Source organism: Sesamum indicum, linkage group LG10 (genome assembly GCF_026168435.1).
Source record: "Sesamum indicum cultivar Baizhima isolate 11 linkage group LG10, ASM2616843v1, whole genome shotgun sequence".
NCBI lineage: Eukaryota > Viridiplantae > Streptophyta > Magnoliopsida > Lamiales > Pedaliaceae > Sesamum > Sesamum indicum.
This window is the reverse complement of record NC_142666.1, coordinates 14,729,445-14,752,090: the sequence shown is the minus strand read 5'-3', so window position 1 is coordinate 14,752,090 and position 22,646 is coordinate 14,729,445. Positions and strand designations below refer to the sequence as shown.

Here is a 22,646-nt window from a genome sequence, read left to right as displayed (position 1 = left end):
TCTTGGTGATTTTGCTACAACAACATTGTAATATCCGAAGTTACACATGGTGTCCGATAGTTGGATTGTGGTTCTGTCTTCTATTAGACTGTGTATAACCTGGTATAGTTACATTCGCTAGAGTTGTTGCCTTCTATGCTTGTTGAATAGGTCTATGGTTGAAACTTAAACTGTTCTTTCAGGATCAAGAACCTTTCACTACGGAAATGTCCGTCGCAGACCCCTTTAAAGTGTGAGTCGATGACATGATCTTTGTAAAATCTGTTGGTTGTAAATACTTTTGATGCTGCTAAATCTGAGGGCATTGCATTTTGGAATTTCCGTTTGTTGTTGTTCCCTTTTAATTTCTGCCCCTTTCCTCTGACTTACAGGCAGCACAAAACTAAGGGTACACTCTGTTCATGCTTTCGAGATTAATCACAGCAAACCTCTTAACATTTCAGAAAGTCTCAAGAATGCAACACTGAAACCCAAAAGGAATTGGCATTTGACATCTAATGACATGTAAACATGTCTAGAGACTATTCTCTCAAATGGAAAATACCGTAATGCATCTGCAATGATTCCATATGGATCTTCAACTGTTTTGAGGATTTAATTAGTTTAATGCTAGTCGTCTTTTACGCAAGCCCACTTATTATCAATAATATTTTTATTTCGTATACATTACACACTCAAAAGCTCTACTTATTAGGCCCTTCATATAAACACTAACGAATAACAAGGCTCGACCTGCAATTCCAAAGGCCCAGAGGATATACTAACAAATAAATTAAATCATTAGCATTTATTCTTATTATTAAAGGCGTTTGAAGAAATTCAGTTTATTAATGTTTGTTCACGCAAAATTATAGGAATGTATATGATTTGTTTTTTCCCTGTAATGTAAGGATCTCATTGGTGCACTGGAAACAAGAGTAGTGTACAGAACATGCACTATTGAGATACGGCCCTCTTTATAAATAACAACTGTACGTATAAGCTTTTTTTTTTTTTTTTTTTTTTTTGGGGAGAGAGAGGGTATAAGCTTGTTCAAATTATAAAAAAGATATATGATCAATTTAATCATCCAAAACCAAAAAGAAAGAAAAAAAAGCTGGATGCTCACTTCAAAGTAATTTAACCCATATAGAATGATAATCTTGCTTATTATTTTAGATAGTTACTGATAGGGAAAACACAACCATACTAACTCTAAAGGACGAATTTGTCCTTAAAAAATGAGAAAAATCCTGAACGCACCTAAGGATTCATGCCTTTCACCTTTGGGTGTATGAGTTGTAGATCTCCTAGTAACTTCTATCCTCAAATTGTGCCACGTGGTCTAGGTAAATAGCAAATAGATGATTTGGCCTTAAAAATAAATTTATGTTACTTCACTTATTATAAGGAACATTTACTATAGTTCACTGACATTAAATATTCCAATTTGAATTATTCTATCTCAATCTCAAGCTATCTAAAATTATAATGCACAAACACTCCAAAAAATTATTCGATGTTGTGCCAGACACATGTCAAACACGACATAGTGTGTTCAAAAATATAAAGAAAAGAACATGGCATCGACCACTCCACGACCACACCTATTGGCGTGCCCGACATGTTTAGTTTATATATATATATATATATATATATAATTTCAAAAGGTTTTAGGTGGATTTTTAGGGGGAAAAAACGAGTTTTGTGTTTAAGAAAAGAATTAATTTGCTCCACTTGAACTAAAAGTTTAATGATGAAATTGCTAAAAATTCGAGAGAACGTCATTGATGCGTTCAAAAAATACACGAGTTCAACGGATATGGACTATGCTCAAAGTTTGGGCTAAAACGAATGCAAATCCTGAAGGGGAGACCTGCAAAAAAGGCATTAGCACTCTGACGCTCAAGTCAATCTCGAATTTAGAAATAAATAATGTAAATACAAATTATGATGAGAAATCAAGATGAAATTCGTAGGAGAAATTATAATCAGAGTGCAATTCGAATGCAAAAACAAGAATAGAGAATGGTTTTCCAGATTGTAGAGGGTGTCCCCATTGAGGGACTGAACTTGTATATATAGAGGGGGCATCCCCCTCTGCTGGGACTCTGACATTACCTTTATCCTCGAAAAAAAAGGGCGAGATATGTGGCAATAAGACAGGATTCGATCTTATTTTCAACTGATTAGCTCACAGCAACACGTCTTTGCCTGGGGAGGACTCCTATTTCGCGGGGAGTCCTTTCTAGGTTTAAGAATCTTGGGTTTTGGGGGCGCCTCCCTTCTCCTGGGCTGTCCTAGTTGCTAGAGGGGTCCTCCTAAGGCTGCCTATTAAGTGTTCTTGGGCCTCTCATGACTTTGGCCACCTAGGATGTTACGGACCGACCGTGTGAAGGTGGTTACGAACACACGGCACTTGACCTTGGTAGTGTAACGATGGAGAAGGGCAATATTCTCAAAGCATGAGAGGTGTTCCTATAGATCCGTGGTTCCATCGTATTCCGGCAGGCCGAGCTCCTTTCAGTTAGGGGAGTTCTTCTGCCATGATTTCCACACTGAAGAGGATACCCTGTTGCTTCTCTGAGGGCATCCCCACAATTTGGTACTGGACGTCTTGGAGGCCTTTTTACAGGCATTCTAGACGTGTGAGCCACTGAGGAGGGACGTCCTGCTGAACTTGCGAAGGGGGTCCTTGGTCTCTTGCAATCGGCGGTGCAGGGGCAGGGGATACCTTTTGACTCTCTTCCTTAGGGGCATCCACGTCGAATCGAGCTACTGCGTGGCCTGGGACTAGTGTCACCATTTGCTCCCGTATAGCCGTCGTGGTCATCTGTTGTATGGTCCACAGGAGTTCTTGGGGGAGCCCCCCGAGGAGGTGTCTAAGGAGGGAGTATGGTGTGGAGGCTCAGTCAGCGGATCAACAGATCTGGGGGGTCTTGGGACCATCGCCCCACTGGCGGTGGCCGCCCTTCTAACGAGACTTAAGGATGTTTCTGCAGCAACTTGCAAAACCTGAGCATTGCCAGGTGCCTCTACAACCTTTTGCTTGTTTGCGGAGTTGCTAGGAATGTCCGTTGTTACTCACGTTTTCAACTCTGTGTTCCCACAGATGGTGGCAATGATGCGTTAAAAGACGCACGGGTCCAATTGATACGGACTATGCTCAAAGTTTGGGTCGAAGCGAATGCAAATCCTGAAGGAGGGACCTATAAAAGAGGCATTAGTACTCCGACACCCAAGTTAGTCTCAAATTTAAGAATAAGTAATCATAAATATAAATCATGATGAGAAATCGAGAAGAAATTAGTAGGAAAAATGGTGATTAGAATGCAATTCGAATGCTAAAGTAAGAATAAAGAGTGGTTTTCCAGATTGTGAAGGGTGTTCCCATTGAGGGATTGGACCTGTATATATAGAGGGGACGTCCCCCTCTACTAGGACTGTGCATACTACCTTTATCCTCGAAAAAGAGGGCGAAATATGTGGGGATAACCAGGTTTAATCTTATCTTCAATTGATTAGCTAACAACAACATGTCTTTGCTTGGGGGATGACTCCTTTCATGTGAGGACTCCTATTTTATGAGAAGTCCTTTCTAGGTTTAAGAGTCCTGGGTCTTGGGGGCGTCTCCCTTCTCTTGGGCTATTCTAGTTGTTAGGGGGGGCCTCCTAGGGCTGATGTGGTCCAATGTGGATGCTGACCTCGAGGTTGATGAGATGTCACGTGGGATAGTGGACTGCCACGTGAGTGGGTCTTTTGGGCCGAATATTTGTCGAACTTTGATCATGGTCCGAGCAAGGGGATGCCTTCAGCCTCCTACCTTTGCCAATCTTTTTTTTGGGGACCCCCCCTGCAAGGCCGTCTATCTAGTGTTCTTGGGCCTCCTAGGATGTTACGGTCTCTTGTCCCTTTCTTCTTTTTGGATCGCTTTGGCCTCTTTGGACTAGCTTATTTTTGTGCACATCAGTCATGATGATCTAACTAATTTGAATTATTAGAAATTTCTCATTGCGTAATTTTTAAAATAAACTAATTATGTATATTTTTTAAGCCACATTTGGTTAAAAATTTAGATGTACGGCATGCTTATTTTATATTTTATCTTAAATATTTTTCATATTGCATATTTTAATTTTATGAAAAGTTCAGAATATATATAATAAAAAAAAATATCCTTGTCGTGTCCTAATTCTTTTATATTTTTTGTGTTGTCGTATCATGTCTCTGTATCCGTGTACATGGATCATAGAACTTAAATATTGAAAAATTTTAGTTAAGGACCCCCCAAGAAGTCTAACGAATTTTCTTTTCTCAGGATCCATACATTATTCGAGTAATGTGGAAGACATCTCAACTCTCGAACTTGGATACAAACTAATTGCAACTCAGATGCCCATATGTAGGGCTCAAGGTGCACAATGGGCCAGATCGGGTTGGCTCAAGACTAGCACGGACCAGCCCAAGGAAGCCCGACCCAATACCAGCCCACTACTGTTCATGACGGGTCCTGATGTGGTCCTGTGGCTTTAAATGAGCTCCAATTTGGTCCATTTATAAACTCATGCCCAATTCATGAACCTGCTCAATTGATGCCCGAATAGGCCTGAATATATCTATTTTCTTTTTATTTTTTATGCAATAGAGGTTTTCTTTTGAACAATTACTTAAACTTATGGTTGTATTATGAAATAAAATAAATAATAAATTAAATCACAGAAAAATCATAACTATAAAAAATAATAGTTAAGATTATATAATATATGATTATATATATTGTGCATCCCTAAAGTATACTACCTTCATCAATTACCCCCTAAATTAAAGAAACCTTCAATTACCCTCCTACCTTTGTGATAATCCTTTAAATTAAATGAAAAAGGACAAAAATGCCATTGACTATTAATAATATGCTATATTCACTTAGTGCCTTCTATAGTTAAATATATTAATCAATTTGACTTCAATTTTTTATTCATTTATGATGTTAATAACATGAGCGTTAGCCTATCTTGCAGTGACTCCAGATGAGTGAGACTCACGTGCGGAAATATAGAAGATCTCTTTTAAGATCAAACAATCCATCGAATTAATATTGGATTAGTCACATATTGATAAGATCAATATTAATACTTTTAAATTAAAATAATTTTATAAACTTGTATTTGTGCATTACACTAAATATAATTTTAAAGACAAAATATTGCAAGTAATCGTCGAGCCTATTGTTTTGGATCCAAATGTCAAGTGAGGTAATTCGGGAGTTAATGAGGTAATTTTTAATTTTTTTTTTTTGTCTTTCTTTGTAATAACTCTATTTCACCCTTTGACCTAACTTTATGTCCAACATATTAGGCCTGTCAATTAGTGCGTAATATCTGGACCCAGATCCAAACCTATTTTGATAGTTATGACCCCTATCTGTACCTAATATTTTTATATTAGATCAAAATTTGAACACATATATATGATAATATATTTTTTTTATTTGGGTAGAGCCTACACTTTAAAATACCAATAGGTAAAATTTAATATTTTAAAATACTTCTTTATTCGTTAATTTAAAATTAATGAATTTTTGAACTTTTGTTAATTATCAATACCACTATTTATACACTCAAATTCGAAATAATTAATTTATTTAACATTAATTTATAAACATTGTAGTTGGATAAACTTTTCAAATTGATTAATATATTTAGCAATAAAGGGCATTAATGTGAATATATCATATTATTAGTTGTTAAGAGTATTTTCATCTATTTTTATTTAATTTAAAGGATTATCCAAAGATGTGGGGGAGGGGTAAATGAAGGTTTATTTAGTTTACGGGGTAATTAATGAGGGTAACATACTTAAGGGGTGCAAAATATAATTAAACCCTATAATAACTTAAATAATAATTGATGAACAAGCTTGTAATAATAAACTTAAATGATAATATACTAAAAAAAATTAAAATAAACTTTGAAAAAAATAAACAAAAAGCATTAATGAATTAAAAGTATTGAAAGTTTTGAAGTAGAACCAATAAAGATAATAATTTTAAGAATTTTAAAAATATAAAAGAGCTACCAAAAAAATTAGTTTAAGAGAATAAAGTGAAACTTATATACCATGTACTATTGTTATAAAAAAAAAAAAAATGAACCGACAAATCAGACTGAAGATCAGGTGGTCTTAAGCCACTAGGCTGGGTTGGTCCTAAATTTCAATACCTAGGAGGCTTAGGCCAACTCAATTCACTTTTTATTAGTTAAACTGAATTCTGGAGTGAACGAACGTAATTCAGATTACTGTGTTTCTTGATGTAGGGCTCTTGCACCAATCATTCGAATTCTCTACTTTAAATTAATATTGTATTCCGTATTCCATATATATATTTATATATATATATAAATGTAAAATTTCAAAAATATTAAATGAATTTTACATTATTGTAGCTTTGTGTTCTACGAATGTTGGTATATATTTATTTTGTTGAATTGAATTAATTGTTGAATCTGAATAAAGTGAACCACTTATGCCATTTGGATTATTAAAAGAATTGTGGGGGGGGGGGGGGGGGAGTTAGGAGGTGGGTGAGAAGAAATGTGGAGGAAAAGATAATAAATAAAGAAATAAACGACCTTTTAACGGTCAGATAAGGCAAGAAACAGCTCTTTCCCAAGATTATGGCGAGGCTGTTGTCAAGAACATTCAAATCACTCAAACCCCATTCAAATTCTCGTCCGACCCATCTTCCCTTTGCAAACCCAACAGAAAAGTCGCGTAAGCCATCTCAGATTTTACCCCCATCATCATCGATCAACCCCTCGTCATCTGAATCACCATCGATTTCAGGATCTTCTTCCAGGAATTCGTGGGCTGTGTATCTGATACTCTCTACCAACTCTCCCATCAAGACTTATGTTGGTGTCACCAATAATTTCTCTCGCCGGTACGTTCATTTGCCCTATGTTTGCAATCGCAGTGTTTGTGTGTGCAAGTGCGTATTTGCTGGTCTTCTCGTTGGGAAATGATGTTTAGCATAGTTAGGATTCAAAGAAAATGCATTTTGAGTTTAATGTTTTTATTGGACGAATAATGTGATTGGAATTGTTTCTCGCATGTTAATTTATATATCTGTGTGTATGTGTTTGTGTGCAGTTAGCGATCATGATTGGAAGTTCAAAAACGAGGGAAAAATGAATTTAGTATATGGAAATGGCAAAATCAGCAACATCTGTTTTGTAAGTTTAGGGTGCATTTGGATCGATGGATTTACATTTGAGGAAAGGATTTCAAATGATCTCATTTAGAAAGAATTTGAAATCCATTAATATTTAACAAACACATAATTCAGAATTAGAATGGAAGTATTTGAAATCTCTTAAATTTAGAATTATCCAAACAAATTCAGAGGATTTGTTATTGAGGATTTGAAATTTATAATTTTAATTCCTTCATTCCAAATGCAACATTAGTGTATTTCTTCAATGTATTCTTTGTTTTCAATCTTTATCTCCTCTGATATTTGTGGTCTAAAGTGTCGTATGGAAAAAGTTTGCTTGCCTAAAACCATTTGTCGGCTTTTGGCTAGCATGAGGGATTTTTGTTACTGGGCTTGAATCTGTATTTGTAAATACTAAGTAGTGTCTCCGAGGATTTGCTTATGATCTTTCACCTTAGCTGCCTGCCCCCGCTGCCCCTTTTCCTGTTCACTAAGATTGTTACTTTTGTAGCTTGAAACAACACAATGGTGAAGTAAGAGGTGGTGCAAAAGCATCCCGTGCAGGAAGGCCATGGATTTGTGCATGTCTTATAAAAGGATTTCAGGATAAAAGTAAAGGTAAATTAGCCGATTTAGAGTTCCTGTAAGGTCAGTAGGTCACTACATACATATGGTATCTTGGTGCCACAATTCACATTCTTACATTTAAAATGAGCACTATGTGTAGGTAATATTGAGATCTGAGTGCTATTTCAACATTCTCATTTTACAAGGGAATGCCAATTTAACAATGAGCTGTGAGCAACACTCGAAAACTTCACCTTTGTAGTTTGTTTCTTTCTCTACTTGTGTTTTCAGCAGCTCTTCGAACTATGATTTTTGCCTTATTTTCTGTGCAATCTTCTTTCTACCTCAACAATATGCATATTAGGAATGACTTTGCAATTTAGTGTCTATCAATCTTATGGTGACAGTCATTCTCATAAGATATGTTATCCTTGTAGCTTATGAATTTGAATCAAAATGGAAGAGCTTTTCTAGAAAATTGCCACGCAAAAGAAGTAGCAAGAATCTAGAGAATGCAGACAATCCACAGATCTTGCTATTACAACACAGATATGCCTCTCTAAATCAAGTCAAGGATGTCATTGATTGTAGCCATTTGGAGATAGATTGGCGCTTGGATCCGATGTAATCCATCAACAGTGAGTCTACTTTATTCAAATAAATTGTCAGTTAATTTCGATTTACTCTTTAAAAATTTATGGCAGCATATTTTGGCCAGTCTATGTCATGACCAGTCAATTAGACAAGGTGAAAACAGAATTTGGTGTTGTTTTGGTTTAAGCGGAAATCTGACGACCAGATGAACATAATAGTAGTTTGCATTAAGTATCAATTACCGAACTGCTGAACATGCAACATCCGATGTGTATATTCTTTTGTAGATGATTTTAGATAAGCAAGTTGCCGCTTGAGAAGCATTTATGGCCTTTCAGTCTTTCTAATCTTGCGATCCTAGTGTTTGTGTTTCCTGATTGGAGGAGTTTCTCTCTCACACAGAATAAAAGGCATTTGATGCACTTGCTTTACCAAATAGTTCTTGATTTGGGAAGTAATAATGAACAGGGTTTCAGGCTCCAAAACGTTTAGATAAAAGTATTTGTATAACAGGATGCACATACTAAGGTACCAAAAGCAAAAGTTTGGTTGACTAAACTACAGCTCCTAAGATATCCAATTATTTTGTTATCATTTTAACCACTACTTCTTCAAGACCCATCTATACTTCAATTGAAGCTACTACTTATTGTCTATATAAATCCTTGAATGAGTACTGAATTCTTCATATCCTGTACAATCGCTTCTATTACTGGAGTGGTGAGGAGATAACATAGGAAGTGAAAAGCTCAAAATTTGAAATTATGAACTAGATCCACAAACAAATTGGGATATCTTTTCATCCATGATGATCTTGAAAGTACTAATTCTGTCAAGTCCTTTCTCAAATAACAGTTCCTTTTACCGTCGGGAGTATGCCTCTATTGGGACAGTCATAGTAAAATTAGGATATTAGGGAGTTCAAATGTGAAAATACATCCTCTTTCAATCTTTTGAAGAGCGGACTTATGTCATTAGTCCAGTTTGCAACTGTTGTTCTCAATTCTGTAGAAAGATTCATCAAATTGTAGTGATTGTATCAGGCCCAACATACCCTAAGTTGTTCATGACTTTATTTATTGGATTAATAACTATGAATTTTGTTTCTAGAGGACATCCTGCAAAGCGGAGGCACATGAATTTAGTAAGATATGTTCAAAGTATTAGCAGGTGATCTCATTAAGGTGCCTTTGCAATATATCCACACCTAGTGCCTTGTTTCCTAAGTCAACTAAAATGAGGAAATAGTTTGAATGAAAAATGAGAGGCTGCTGTTAGTGACATTCCATTTATCGAAACAGGCGGAGCATGTATTTCTTTAATCAACATTCAAACTTGGATTTTCGTTGGAGATTATATGATCTGATGCAGACATACCTGGTAGTATAAACAGTGTGATTCAGAGTGCCCTCTTTGGAGCTAATGATTGTAGATAGCAAGAAAAGAAACCAGAACGTGTAGCTTCTCTCTCTCTCTTTCTGTAATTTTTGTGCGAGTCCATAACCTACCGACTTAATTGAATTCTAATTCACTGCCACGATTGACTGCTATATATCCTGTTCAAGAAAGCTTAGAGCTAATAGTAAGAGTCTATTAGCTGAAAACTCCTTGCTTGAGGATGTACATACAAATCTTTCAACAATGACTATATTCAAAGTTCCTGCTTAGAGCTGTGGTTAATGTTGTTCTGCAGGCCTGTGGCTGCAAATGAAAAGACGGTGGGTGGTGCTGTGAAGTCCTACCAGACGAGGAATGTCTCTTCCCAGTCCCCGTTGCTGTACATAACTCTGAATTTATCTGAGTACCATTAGCAAATGAGTGGCTTGGTCCAGACTGTCTGGTTCACAAACCAGAAATGGAACAAGATGGTTTCATGATAATAGGTCGATCGATTTGTTCAACTTGTCCGATGTCCGTTTAATGTTATGGTGAGTTATAATAATTGTAGAAGAATGTACTGATAGTAAAAAACACAGAAATGGAACAGGATGGTTCCATGATTATAGGTCGATCGGTTGCATGATTGATTATAAGAGAACTGTTCTTAAATAATTATGTATAGAAAAAATAATTATGGCATTTTGTATCGCAATTTCACAACTGAAAATGCAAATTGTAGTTGATTCCAAAACTAATTTTATTCTTAAAGTTGATGGAAGAGTTAAAAATAATTTAATGAGCATAGGTAATTAGATGAAAAATATTTGCGGTGGGATTATAAGCTATAATTTTATTGAAATGGGGTTCCCATTGAATTTAATCATCAAAAGTGATTATGAAAAAAAAGAGTCGTATCCCACAAGAAATTATGTTTAAATTTGAAATGAGATTTTGAATTGTTGGATCATAGGGCTAAAGGGGCGTTTGAACTGATTCCTTTTATTCCACATCATTGTACCTTCAACTGATTCACATCTTCATACACTTTGGAATTAATGAAATTTAGATTTTATTTTAGAACATAAGCTCTAATTTAGACCATAGAGTTTATATGATGTTAGTAATAATAATATTTATAAATTGAAATTTTAAAAAAGTTTGTTATTAATAGATCAATCATTAATTCATGCTCTAAACTGTTAAAATGACTTAATGTGAATTTGAACATCATATGATACTTAAGGGTCAACTAAGGTTGGCAATCGAGGGGGTACGGGTGGACTTGGGACCCGCTTGCTTGTTGTAATATTGAATATTCACTGGGATAGGTCTGACCAGGTAGATTCGATTCTTTTTTTTAATATATAAATTCAATTGTTCCACAAATATAAAGAAAAGATAATTTTAATGTATCAATTACAAATAATATTGTTCAACCACCTAACTCAAATATTCAAATTCAAAGGATAAAAAAAATAAAGAGAAAATCTCAAATACAAATAAGATTAATAATTCATAACAAGCCAAACAAACCATAATTTGTAGCAGTTTTAGAACCCGAATAATTCATATCGATAACACATTAGTAAAACTTCGTCATCCTCCTTCTCGTATTGTTAAATTAGTTAAATTTGGGCTTGAGGTCCTTGAAAAGGGTAGGGCAATTAGTTAAATTACATACAAAATATATATTAAATTGGCTTAAAGGCAATTTTTATCCCCTAACTTCAAGTTATTTTTGTTTTAATTCTCTAAGTTACTAGGGTCTCAATTTGGTCCCGTAAAACTGAAAACTTCTCAATTTTGGTCCAAATTTCGCCGGAAAAATGAGGGGCTCGCCCGAAAATGTCACATGCCAAGCATGTGACTTTTTAAATTGGGAGTTGGATTGTGATTGGCCGGAAAAAATGATGTGGCGCAAACGTGGCGCCCAGTTGGAAATTAAAAAAAAAACATGACTGACGTCGATTAATATCCACATCAGCTGATGACATTGATTTAATCCAACAATTCGCCGGAATTTCTCGTCGCCCCGAAATCGCCCGCCAGTCGCCGCCACCTTCTCTCTTCAACTCCGCCTCCGTTACTTGGAATTTCTGGCCACCACATATACCATTCGATTCCCCATAACAAGGAGAACAAAACCCCTCAACCAATTTTGAGATCCGACCACGACAGCGACTGAGCTTTGAAATTGACCGCCGCGGACAATTCCCGTCGATTTACCAGCGACAGGACGACCCACGATCGCGGATTGGTACCATTGGATTCGTCTCCTCACTGCGGTTCTAATGGGACTAGTCTCATCCATTTTCATAAACTAGGTGCAAAGATCCATCGTTTGAAGAACTCGATCGTAGTCCGCCGCGACTGCACCTTCCGCCGGCGTTTTCTCCTTCGTCTGAACGAACTACCAGATCGAACGGCCACCGTTGAACGCCTCTCGTTCTGGCGAATCTTTTGAGACCAGTCCTATTGATTTTGGTCACCTCTGTGCAAAGATCCGACAAAAGCCCACCTCCGCCTTAGCCGACGGTCGCGCGTACAATTCTCCACCGTCTGACGGCGGATTTCAGGCGGAGTACCACCACTGAGCTAGCCCTACAATGGCGGACCTTCCTCTCCGATTAGAAGTAGCCACAGGAGCCTCGACGGAATCGGCCACCTTGGAAGCTAACACGGTCAACTCAGGCAACTCATCTGAGTTGACTCACCCGGTCATGCAACAGGAACAACAGCAACGCAAACAACTGACGTGAATTAAATATCCACATCAGTCATGTTTTTTTTTTTTTTAATTTTCAACTGGGCACCACGTCTGTGCCACATCTTTTTTTCCAGTCAATCACAATCCAGCCCCCAATTTAAAAAGTCACGTGCTTGGCATGTGACTTTTTTCGGCGAGCCCCTCATTTTTTCGGCAAAATTTGGACCAAAAATGAGAATTTTTCAGTTTTGCGGAATCAAATTGAAACTCTAGTAACTTAGGGGACTAAAATGAGAATGGCCTGAAATTAGGGGACGAAAATTACCGCTTATTAAATTAAATCTTCCATGGGGTTCTTTATTTACCCGACATTTGCCCCGAATTTAGCAAAATTCTAATCTTTAGAAGCCTCGGTCCGTCTCGATCTCCATTTTTTAGACCCAGACTTGCCCCATTAGGGAGGGGTCGGAGACCCATTTTTTCAAATTTGATATGCATTAAATATACTGAGATCTGATTCTATACTCTCTTAGTTGTAATCTATTCATAATCTTTTGAATATTAGAAAATAATATTAATAAAAAATAATTTATTATTTTAAGAATTTATATCAACATATCTTAGTTTCTGAATGATAAAAAATTTTAACATAATTTTAGTGTTTTATAAATTAAAAGCATGAATTTTTATTAATTTATATTATTATGTCAATTATAAGATAATTCGTTTGAGGTAATAATACATATTTTTCCACATATATACATCATATTAAATACAAAACACATATGAAATATTTTAGCCTTTGTATGTGAAAAGTAAATGAAAATCTACAGTTTATAGCAATTATCCTTTTAAAAAAAAATTAAATAAACTGTTTACATTATATTAAATTATCTGTGTCTATTACTATGGGAACAAAATACCATAAGATTTTATTTATGTCGAAACTCGTCTAATCATTATTTAATTTGATCATCGTAGTTCCATCAACACTTTGAAAATTAACTATAATGTTTATTAGATCAAATATTATAATTGGGCCACCTCCAGAAAATCATCTATTCATGATAAAATAAAAATATAAAATTTAATTAGTAAATCACTGTACTCTTTAACTATAGGGATGTCTGCACAAGTTTATTTTAGTTAACTATCAAAGTTTTGTTAAAATTAAGTTGGAAAGTATTATTTTTTTTTTATTTACAGTCCCTATTCTTGAACTGTTTAATTTAAATTATTTTAAATCAAAATTATAAGTAATTTCTTGACGACTGGCATTTTGCATTCTTGAACTATAATAGTTTTGTACAATGCAACGTTAAATTATAGAAATAGCACTCGACCCCCTTCAATTATATATTTTTGTATCGAATGATTTTTAAGATGCATTATAAATTTTGATATGCAACAGTTTTTGTTCAAAAAAAAAATATTTATTCAATAATTCAAATTCTATAGCATCAAAGTTAATTCCTTCTACAAATTAATTTTTTTTAATTTTAAATTTATTGGACTATTGTAATTTTGTTGTGCTCCCGTACATATAAATTATCATTAATGAAAATAGAAATTATTAAACCTTATGTAGGTGACTATGAAGTAATTAAATGATTTGGGGCGAGAAATGAAGTGAAGGCCACCAAAAGAGTCACTCATTTACAGGTTGAACTGTGAAGTTCCTTTGAAACGCGGTAACTTTGAATCGATCAACCATTCACACTAACAGATGGATACATTGTCATGTCAAATGTTTCCCTTCCACTAAATTTCTTCAATACCAACATCATTGGTCTTTGGAATTCCATTGTCAGTCTTCGTCAATCCCATCTCGATTGCCCAAACCCCATCACATAAGCACATATGCTTGTGTTCAAGGTTACACCATTTGTAATAATTCAAGAATCTTGATGGGTTATCTTTCATGTAAAGCAGAATCATCTATCTCCACCGCTCTTTCCCATGCCTCGACATCAACCGCCTCCTCCAACAAATTCCGTCGCCGCTCAGATAAGAGAGAGGAGAAGGAAAACCCCGTCAAAATCCAAGAATTCAACTACGAAGATCTTGAGCTAGCCACCGAAAATTTCTCAGACGCGCAGCTCTTGGGCCGAGGCAGCCATGGGCTTGTCTACAAAGGTGTTCTGCAGGGCGGCCGTCTCGTGGCTATCAAGAAACCCTCAAGAACTGCCCGAAGATTGTCAATTTCTGAAAACCCAAGTGAGTTCGAGAATGAAATTGATATTCTGTCCAAACTCCAGAGCCCAAGGTTAGTTAATCTTGTTGGGTTCACCAAGAATGACTCCCAAGATCGCCTTTTGGTGGTTGAGTTCATGAGTAATGGCACTCTTTATGATGTCCTGCATTCGAACCCACGGCCTCCCACTTGGGGTAGGAGGATAAAATTGGCTATGCAAACTGCAAAAGCCATTGAAACCCTCCATTCTTTGAGCCCACCTGTAATTCACAGGGATATCAAGTCTGCTAATGTTTTGATTGATAGGAATTTCAATGCAAGATTGGGGGATTTCGGGCTGGCGTTGAGGTGTGTAGATAATGATAAGTTGAGGTCAACTCCTCCTGCAGGGACAATGGGGTATTTGGACCCCTGTTATGTGACTCCTGAAAATTTGAGCACAAAGACTGATGTTTTCAGTTTTGGGATATTGCTTTTGGAGATTGTTAGTGGGAGAAAGGCGATTGATATGGCACACTCGCCCCCTTCGGTTGTGGATTGGGCCATTCCCTTGATCAGAAGAGGCAAATTCTTGTCTATCTATGATCCAAGAGTCGTTCCACCTAAGGACGCATCGGTGAGGAAGACGTTGGCATTGGTGGCTGCAAAATGTGTGAGGTCTTGTAGGGAGAGAAGGCCATCCATGAAAGAAGTAGTGGAATGCTTGAGTGAGTTGAGTAAGCTGGTTCCAGTTTATTCTTGGAACGGTGTATCCAATCCTTGCTTGATGGTGGAGAATGTCGGTAGGCCGGTTCAATCAACGAGCGTTCGGGTGAATTCAAAGAGGATGGATCCTGGGGATGCAAAAGTTGGAATACCATTAAGGAAACCACGCAGAGTGTACTCAGACTTGGGGGTCCGATGCAATTTGATGGACTTGATGTCTAGTCTTGATAGTGAGACTAACTTTCATGTCGAGGACGATGGATCAGAACATAACCTGGAATTGACAAAAAGGGCTTCAAGCCTTAGGTTTGAAAGTCATAGGTCCATTGGCAGGACTAAACTCCGGTCCATGGTTCTTGGCAATGGTGAACGAAAAACGTCTTCCTTAAAGAGAAACCACTCAGTTAGCAATAATTCAGATACGTTCCTCGGGTCCAATTCCATTACTCAGGCTGCAGAATTGACCGTAGTATGTCAGAAAACGTAACGACGAGTTATTATCAAATAAGGCAAAGCTCAGATACGTAAAATTCTCTTGCTTCAGGATCATAGTGATATAGATTGTTCATGGCCTTCAATTGAATGGCCTTTTGTGTTATCAATCATCTGTTTTGTCATACTTGTTTGGGCACCTGGTGCATTGCTCATGTTTATTGTTCATTCTTTAAAGCCAGTGATGAATAACAGTAAAGGTTCTTATGTTGTAATGAGCCTCTTCTTGTATTAAAGCTTGAATGTCTAGTGAGAGTTTGAGACAGATGGTGTTTCTTTCCTATTTGAACACACAGATCTTTACGTTATCATGGTTGGTGAGCTACATTCAATACATTACAAGACATAACTTAAGATGCGGGCGTTTTTAATAATTGCAAGACTTTATTGCTTTTCTCGTTGTTTGTGGTCTAAATTTGGTAATCTTTCTTCATTAGTACTTAATTTGTCTTCTCCTTTGCTGGCATGAATCTTTGAGTAATTCTCAAGCTTCCTTGTTGTCATGTTCTTCTCATGACGTTGGCACGCCCCGTTGGCTGGAAACGAAGAGTTTACGTAGTTTATTAGCTCTATGGGCTTCTCTTTTTAGCCAACGGCTTTTTAAGTACAAACTCATGAAATTCAAATTAAAGTGGATAATATCTAGCTTCATGGGACACCAATCGCGTTGTAGGCCACATCATTTAGCATCGTATCTGGGAATAACTATATATCTATTTCAAACCCCTCGTTTGGACTAACTAGCGGTCGCGACACGTTGTTCCTGTGTATATATATTAAATAATTTTTATGCTTTAAACTATATTGTAAAAATCAGAATAAAATGTATAAGTCAACATATATATTACATTTTTTCTTTAACTAATTTACCAGTTAATATAAAATTCGAAAAGTTGATGTGTCTGTAGCACATCTATTGCTTTTTATAACTAACTATAAAAAATGTAGATAATCAAATATCATTTACTAAAATCTTTTGTCATAGGAAAAAAGATAATATAAAATTGATCACGATAGAAAATAAATAATTTTGAAAGAGAACATTTAGAGCAAATAAAGAGAAAAAATATTAACTAAAAAAACTAACTATTTAAATAAATAAGTGGGTGGGGAAAAAAGCATATCAGAAAAAGGGAAGACATCAAAAGGGTGTTTTTCCTCAATATATAGTATAGATTTAGACTAATAATGCTAGTATACGTTCCACATTAGTTGCATACTAGAAGCTTGCACGCTTTATAAGCCCGAAGCTCCTCGCAACACCGCATCATTTGGTGTCATATATAACAGCGAGTCTATGTGTTCACCCGAAACCTCTTGTTTGCGGTGTTGATGATGCTAACATGCATCCCACGAAGGTTGTTTATGAGGAGCTTACACGACTTATAAACCCTAATACTTTCTTTTCTCAACAAGACATTTTTTCAGAAACGAACTAATAACTTGCACACTAAAACACCGATTGTGATGCATGCCGTATTACCTCATTTATGTTGGAACTAAGCTTTGAAATTTTCTAAGAAGATTGTCAAATTCTTTTCAACACTCTATTTGAACTTAATGTGCTAGTTTAATTTAATATTTATCTGAGATTTGTGACCCGTTATTATAATAACTTAATTACAATATTTATAGTTGTGCTTTTATAAGGTGAATTTAATCCATATTTTACCGTTACATTTTATATTTATGTGCCTAACGTAACATTGATTTTATTATGAAATTATGAGTTTTTATTACAACAGTTAAATTCTTAAAAGGGCCACCAGGCCCACTACATTTCTTCATCCTACACATTGGCAGAAGTTTCCATATGAGTTCTACAAATACTTCTTACATTCCCACAAATATTTAAAAGTTTAGGCTTAGGTGACTATAGACTCATTTTCCTCGTGATCGTGCATGTGTGATGAAACACTGTTGTGAGCTAATAGAGTTTTGATTCTATAGTCATGGTCAATAGTCGATATTAATATGTATGAAGACGATTCTGATGATTTTAGGACATCGACAAGTATTATAATTTTTCATCAGCGCATCTAATTTCTAATTTCAAACTTATATTTTATCACTTTATATATTATGATAATTTGTACTAATACTTTATAGATAAAATTATTCTGAGAAATAATTATAAGCACAAATCACCCAAATTCACAACAATTTATTTATTTATTTCCATTGTCGTCATAGTTTCTTGATGTTTTTAACACCAGCTTGTGTAAATCTTAATCTCTAGTTGCAGTGAAAAATTTGCACTTGAGAACAATATATAGGTCTCACTATTTACACAGCTATAATTCAGAGGGAGTCTGTTATAATTTATCTGTATGTGTAGATTATAACGGGTTCTCCTGAGATTTTCTATAGTTACAATCATTCTCTCGTTGATTGAAAAATTACAACTATCCTATGAAATTAGCAGTCATTTAACAAATGCCCCCTCGTGACATGAGTTTTTATATCATCGTGAAGTGAACTTGAATGAGTATTTAAAAATAGTGAAAAATTAAATGAATTTTTATAATATAATGGAATAAACTTACATGAGTTTTAATGGTACAATGAAATAAATTTAAATAGGTATGTATAATGCCACAAAGTGAAGCCTTGTTTTGTGGTGGATTTTGACAGTAGTCTTTCTTGGACTAGTGACCAAAATTTTGTGAGATGATCTAATTCAGATTTTAAAATATTGAATTATTTGCAATTTATGAGGTTTTTTTGCTCTTAGTAATTTTTTTAAAGGATAAATGATAGTTGAATTGGAATGTAAAAGTAAAAATAAAATAAAAGAATCTGACTCGTATCTAGTATTCTTATTTGGTAGATAGCACCGGGCTTATGGTCGAAGAGACCGGGGACAATGAATATATTCATCTGATTGATATTTTTATTTTATTTAATATATATGTGTGTGTGACGTGTATATATATTAAAAAAGTTTGTACATGTGATGTTCATATTAAACGAAATAGAAAAATTCAATAAAAAATTAAAATAGAAACTTCAAGCCGTACATCTAGTATCTTTATACTAGTGACTTCTTTTTTTGTTTCGTTTGTTAAACTGTCAAGAATGTCAAATTGAGACGTCATTGATCCTCCTCTACTTAAACTAGAATTCGAGTAATTGGTCTGGGGTATAATACAAAATTAACCCTAGTCCAGAATTGTGTTGTCGAACTATCCAATCTCATCCTAGTAAGCTTATCAAAACTCAAAAAACACAATATAGAAATAATAGGAAGACCCCCGTTATAATCCTCGAATGCTTAAATTAGTGGGTTCATTACGAGATAAGAATAAAGTAGGTAAGTTGAGTCAACAGTACATCCCGACGAATTTTTTTTAATATTTTCATATTTTTCAGGGAATTTTTTTATACTAAAATTTTAAGGGTATTAAGTGTATTTAACCCTTACAATTATAACGAAGCATTAATCAAGTAATACATATATTTTATTTATTTGTTCATGCTAATCAATTAAAATTAAAAAAATATTCCTAAAGAAAATCATTATAACAATATTTAAGATAATTATAATTCTTTTATTTTCCATTTTTTTTAAATACTACAAAAACATAAAATTGGATACATCCTTACAACAATAAAAACATGTGAATTTTGTGCTGCAATTAATCTTTTGTTTGCATTTTAAAGTTTTGGTCGGCCAAAAAGAAGGGGAGTTTGAGACGGAAGTAGTACAGTTGATAACAAAAAAGCTTATTTTAGTTTGAAATATATCTCCATGTTCTACATGATTTTTTTTATACATAAGAAAAAAGACAAATATGTCACATGACTGTGATGGTTTTTTCCTTTTTTTTCTTTTATCAAATAAATGCGGAGTCGGAATCAAACTATTATAACTAGCCCAATTAAAACAATTCAATCAATGAATCTAACCGCTATGAAATATTCTTTTGACGAGATATGGCTGAGACGTACACTGCTCAACTTAATTAACATAATCCGCCAGCATATTATCTAATAAGTCAGGTCCAGTTTTCGTTCGGTTCAAGTATTATCGGCCCATATCTTCGTAATACACCCATATAAAACGACAAGCTCTGCGTTTCCAATAAGGTCCGTGCTCGTAATAATCACCATGGCCCCACCAACATACTAAACATTACTCATCAACTTAGTTACCGTACGCCCGAGCATATTAATTATAAGTCAGGTCCAGTCTTTGTTCGGTTCGAGTATTATCGGCCCACATCTCCGTAAAACACCCATATAAAACGATGAGCTCTGCGTTCCCAATGAGGTCCGCGCTCGTAATAATCACCATGGCCCCACCAACATACTAAATATTACTCATCAACTTAGTTACCGTACACCCCACCAGCATATTAATTATAAGTCAGGTCCAGTCTTTATTCGGTTCGAGTATTATCGGCCCACATCTCCGTAAAACACCCATATAAAACGATGAGCTCTGCGTTCCCAATGAGGTCCGCGCTTGTAATAATCACCATGGCCCCACCAACATACTAAATATTACTCATCAACTTAGTTACCGTATGCCCGACCAACATACTAATTATAAGTTAGGTCCAATTTTTGTTCGGTTCGAGTATTATCGGCCCACATCTCCGTAAAACACCCATATAAAACGATGAGCTCTGCATTCCCAATGAGGTCCGCGCTCGTACTAATCACCATGGCCCCACCAACATACTAAATATTACTCATCAACTTAGTTACCGTACGCTCCACCAACATACTAACTATAAGTCAGGTCCAGTCTTCGTTCGATTCAAGTATTATCGGCCCACATTTTCATAATACACCTATATAAAACAACAAGTCATGCGTTCCCAATGAGGTACGAGCTCGTAGTAATCACCATAGACGCACCAACATAATAAACATTACTCATCAACTTAGTTATCGTACGCCCGTCCAGCAAATTAATAAATCAAACTCAATTTTTGTTGAATTAAATATTTTTGTCAGCCATCATCATATTATATACAGTGAAAAACACAAAAACTTCAATAAATTTCAAACTCATCACAATCAGATAAAAAATTGAACACCTGACCACGTACCAATATATTACTTGTAGAGGATTAAATTCTCTTGTCTAATATGTGAAGTTGGATATCTAAACAATTATTTAGAGTCATAAAACTTGAAAAAATATCAAGAAAGTCAAACAGTCAAAGGTCTACAAGATATTTAAGTTCAAGTTCAATCAAAGATATTTAAGTGTTTTTGTTTTATTGTTTCGTGTATTTGATGGTTCTTGCAAGGTGCACACGTGTCGTGCTTAGATAATTAATATTTATTTTATTTTTAAAAAATAGTTTTAAAAATTATAAATATTTTATAAGCTTTGAATTGTTTAAAAAAGACATAATTAATCATAATTATTTATTTAAGTACTAATATAATAATTGTTATATGATTCCTTAAATAATTACAATAAGTTTTTTTATGAAATGTCTTTAACAAATATATAGTTTCACGGCAAAATTGTGAGACTTATTGATTCTATTATCCTTATGTATATCTCTCGACTTTTATTTGTTTCGCGTTACTAAGCCATTTATTTTTATATTATTATTGAGATATATAGTTCTAATTTTAATTTTTTCTATGAAAAGTTTTGAGAAAAATATATTTCTTCGATTGTATAGGTTGTAGTAAATTATATATGTATTTCAGTATTAAACTTATCAATTTTTTTAGCCAACCTAAAAAATTATTTTTATAATTTATGTATTCGAAGTCAATATAATAACTTATTAAACCAAAATTTAAAACATTAATGTTCTCTTAATTTCAATCTATTCGAGTAATTAATATGAAAATAAATAAGAATAGATTTTTTTGTTCATGTCTTTTATTCAATTTTGACTCAATCTAATTCATTTATGTAACTACATTCTTTTATGATCAAATTAAACAATTACTTAAATTTGATCAAATACTTAACAATTCTTCCATTATTCTCATTATTATTTTATAATCCATACTCTTTTTTTAAAAAAAAATCTTACAATTAAAAAATGCAATTTTTTTTTGTAATACTCTTCATTTTAGAAAATATATAATCAATTATTTATAAAAGATATAACGTATCATGCATCTGAATTAAAATTTATCTTATTGATATATCTGAAATTGCAATTATTTTTTTCTTTTAGGTAAACAGTTCCGTAAAATGTGCATTAGAGTTTCAAGTGGTTGACTTAATTTTGTTTTAATCAGAGTGTTAATTTACGACTGATCTTGCTCGAATTCAGCGATCTCAAAGATTGACCTTCAAACTCCTCCAAGATCGAGTACTGGATCCCTGAGAACGAAACAAACGTTAAGCTCGTCGGGTACGTCCCCAATAACGACCCTTCGATGCTCAAGTTAGTATGATCAAGGTGAAAATGTTCGATTAGAAGAGTAGATCGAAAAGTCTATGAACCAGTTACCTCAGAAAATGACGTCTCGGGGTATTTATAGGACTTATGTGGATACTGTTGAATGGGCCACGTGGCCTTATCCTAATAGCCCTCATCCTCAATCGGACGGTTCTCGTGTCGGGGTCTTCAAGTAGGCATCCGGATTTGGGTGCAAGCTGGTTTGCCCCGGTTGATTAGAAGGACGCGGATATGAGGTGTGCAATGACTAAATTACCCTTCATTAAGGGTAATTTAGGTATTTCGTTCTGCGCGTGGATGACACCCATCAACAATGATGTTTTTCTATATTGTAGTATTCTTTACGATTTTTCATATAACTAGAAAAAATTTACTTGCTAATGAATTTAGCAAGGAAAATTAATAACTTGCTACGAATTTAGCCGC

The 22,646-nt window shown here is 34.8% G+C and overlaps 2 protein-coding genes across 2 annotated transcripts; both read left to right on the top strand.

The window, feature by feature from the left end:
• The first annotated feature begins 6,585 nt into the window (after positions 1-6,585).
• Positions 6,586-10,460, top strand: LOC105172138 (Excinuclease ABC, C subunit, N-terminal). Its single transcript, XM_011093479.3, has 4 exons — positions 6,586-6,919; positions 7,704-7,810; positions 8,197-8,397; positions 10,047-10,460. Exons 1-3 carry the CDS (start codon positions 6,654-6,656, stop codon positions 8,385-8,387), a joined length of 564 nt encoding a protein of 187 aa, XP_011091781.1. The 5' UTR covers positions 6,586-6,653; the 3' UTR covers positions 8,388-8,397; positions 10,047-10,460.
• Positions 10,461-14,090: 3,630 nt separating this feature from the next.
• Positions 14,091-16,096, top strand: LOC105172139 (Protein kinase superfamily protein). Its single transcript, XM_011093480.3, has one exon. It carries the CDS (start codon positions 14,348-14,350, stop codon positions 15,824-15,826), a length of 1,479 nt encoding a protein of 492 aa, XP_011091782.1. The 5' UTR covers positions 14,091-14,347; the 3' UTR covers positions 15,827-16,096.
• The last annotated feature ends 6,550 nt before the right edge of the window (positions 16,097-22,646 follow it).